The 2,946-nt window shown below is 42.0% G+C and overlaps 1 protein-coding gene across 1 annotated transcript; it reads left to right on the top strand.

Moving 5' to 3' along the window:
* The first annotated feature begins 909 nt into the window (after positions 1-909).
* Positions 910-2,598, top strand: LOC134746281 (uncharacterized). Its single transcript, XM_063680631.1, has 2 exons — positions 910-1,282; positions 1,628-2,598. The coding sequence occupies exons 1-2, from the start codon at positions 949-951 to the stop codon at positions 2,551-2,553; spliced, it is 1,260 nt and encodes a 419-aa protein (XP_063536701.1). The 5' UTR covers positions 910-948; the 3' UTR covers positions 2,554-2,598.
* The last annotated feature ends 348 nt before the right edge of the window (positions 2,599-2,946 follow it).

Raw genomic sequence — 2,946 nt, 5'->3', positions numbered from 1 at the left:
CCCATCTCATCTTCGGTCTTCCTCTTCCTCTGGACCCAGCAATGTTCAGATCCATAGCAACATTCCCGATGTAATCAGGAGGTCTTCTTTTCACGTGTTTTCACTTAATATCTAACCCACTTTTTATAAAATAATATAATATAATATTGTTATTATATTTTCAGTAAGTAGTAGTAGTAAAACACTATTATACAAAAAGAAAAAAAAACATGAAAAAACACATCATTTGTACAAAGGCGAACTTATCCCTTTCAAGAATCTCTTCTAGTTAACCTCTGAGAAATTGAGGGAGAATTGGAGAACGGTAGACATCAAAGATGTGAAAGCGCTCTTTAAAAGTGTAAACAAAAAAACCGCCAAAGTGCGAGTCGGACTCGCGCACGAAGGGTTCCGTACCATTACGCAAGAAACGGCAATCAAAACAAGTTTGTTGTATGGGAGCCCCACTTAGATATTTATTTTATTCTGTTTTTAGTATTTGTTGTTACAGCGGCAACAGAAATACATCTGTGAAAATTTCAGTTGTCTAGCTATCACAGTTAATGAGACAGACGGACAGACAGATGGACGGGATAGCGGAGTCTTAGTAATATAGTCCGTTTTTACCCTTTAGGTACGGAACCCTAATAATGTACCTTTGTCACCTACGTCACCACGCAGCAAACAGTATCAATTGCTCTGCATACCTGTTTGTCCTCAGAATCCCTCAGACAACACTGAACTGAACACGATACTCTTATCACAGACGCCTGTCTATTTGCTGGGACGTGGCACGCAATAGCCGCATCTATTCCAACCGCTGACAGTCCAAATGTTTCAATGAATCTACTATTTACTCGTAGTTCTTTATTGATTGACAGCACAAAGAACGGTTAAGAAAACAATGATCTACAGAACTTAGTATATAATGGTATCTAGAATTAGCGACGACACAGAACCATTAGCGACATGGGTAAAGATCGCAGAAGCTCAGTTCGAGTAGGAGATATCTTGAACGACAGTCAACTGTGTCATATAATAAAGAAATGGGTCGGAGAAGGAAGCTGGCAGCTGGTGAGCGCTGATCTGAGACCGGCAGCCGTGGAAGGAATAGCTGGTTTCCTCGGTGACCACTTTAGACTGACCGTACGAATCAAGTTGGAAGGACGCCTGGTGACTATCCCATTGTTCGTCAAGTCTCTGCCGCTGAACAATGCGCCGAAAGCGGATTTTATTAATCAGTATCATTTTAACAAGAAGGAAGTGGCGATATTCAAATTGATAGACGAAATGGATATAGAAGGTGAGTATTTAACCTATCCTAGTTTGATTTAAAAGATACTAAAATTACAAAATTCTGTTTCATCAATTAATCATGACGATCACTTTAGTACAAAATTGGTAAAATGCTTCATTTTCTAAGAAAAGGGACCTTATTGTCGATGGCGCTTACGCCGCACAGCGTCGCGCGGCATTGTATTTATATCGGAGCATCATTTATAATGGCGTAAGCGCCATCGACGTCGACAAGGAACCTTCCCTTTTTATAGAAAATACCACAAATAATGATGATTAGAATAAGTAGTAAATTACTACCCAATCATTCAAGTTTCTGACTGATTGCACGTTTATATATTTGATTTCACAGGTCCAAACCCGTTCGTGGCTAACGCGCTTCTCTACAACGAGTCCATCCTGGTGATGCGCGACTTGACTCCCGAGGGCTACACCACCACCAACCAGCTGGAGACCTTCGACCTTCCCCACGTGCTGGTCACCCTCGCCTCTGTAGCACGTTTCCATGCCGCCTTCGCGAACCATGAGACCAAGAAAGCCCTCGCTCTCCAACGCCCGTACTCAGTCATAGAAGAACATGGCACCGTCACTGTTGAGAACAACTTTAAAGACACGCCTTGGGTCCACGCAGGAGCCAAACTTAGCGCCAACATCATCAAAAATTTCTCAAATAAATACAGATCTCTCCCTGATTTAGAAGCTAAATTGTTGAAGCAGTTCTTAGAAGCTTGTGATGAGTTAATAGAGCACAAGGACACCTTAAACGTGGTGCTCCACAAGGATCTTTGGATAAACAACATTATGTTCAAATATGAAAACGGCGAGCCGATAAATTCAATCCTAGTGGACTTCCAGTGTGTGCGCTACGGACCGCCAGCTTTCGACGTTACTTTCTTCATATACAACACTACTTCACGGAGCTTCCGCGACCAACACGAGGCCACTTATCTCAAACACTACTTTGAAATCTTTACAGAATGCTTAGACGTGCATACCAAATTGCGTCTTAAAGGTTTAGGGTATGATTTTGAAGAGTTTCTCCGATGGATAGAGTTTAGTAAAAGGTTCGCTGTTCTCGGAGGGCTTATGTTGGGTCCGTATGTCCTGATGGATCCAGAGTCGGCTCGGGTGAACTTCGACGACCCGGCCACGTTCGAGAAGTACACTAATGAGGACCGTTCGGAGCCTGTGTTGGCGCATGCGCGCCGCTGCCCAGAGTACAAGCGGCGGCTGGTTGATATAAACGAGGAGTTTGTGGAGAGATACGTGCGACCTTAGAGCTGAGTAAGAAAAGTTAAGGTAGTCCTGGACAAAGCTATAAGTGATATAATTTGTGATAATTTTATTATAATGTAGGTACTGTTTGAAACTGTTGCTTAGTTGAAAAAAAATGCGCTCCATGCTAAATTAATTTGTCATCCCTTCATATTTGTACCTAAATGGTCACTCGGAAACATCCAATCTACGGTTAAACTTCATAACTTTAACACGAAGCGCACAATCTAGGTCATTGGTCGGGGATACCGCCGTTTAGCCAAAATATTTTTCGCCAAATTTCACTTCCCAACAAACTTATGGCATCAGTTTCATTTCCCAAATGAAATTTTAGCAAGTTTTTTACTTCGCAACCATTTCATTTCCCAACCCCATACTTGCGAAATGAAAATGACG

This window comes from Cydia strobilella, chromosome 12 (genome assembly GCF_947568885.1).
Source record: "Cydia strobilella chromosome 12, ilCydStro3.1, whole genome shotgun sequence".
NCBI classification, from domain to species: domain Eukaryota; kingdom Metazoa; phylum Arthropoda; class Insecta; order Lepidoptera; family Tortricidae; genus Cydia; species Cydia strobilella.
This window is presented reverse-complemented; position numbering and strand designations above follow the sequence as displayed.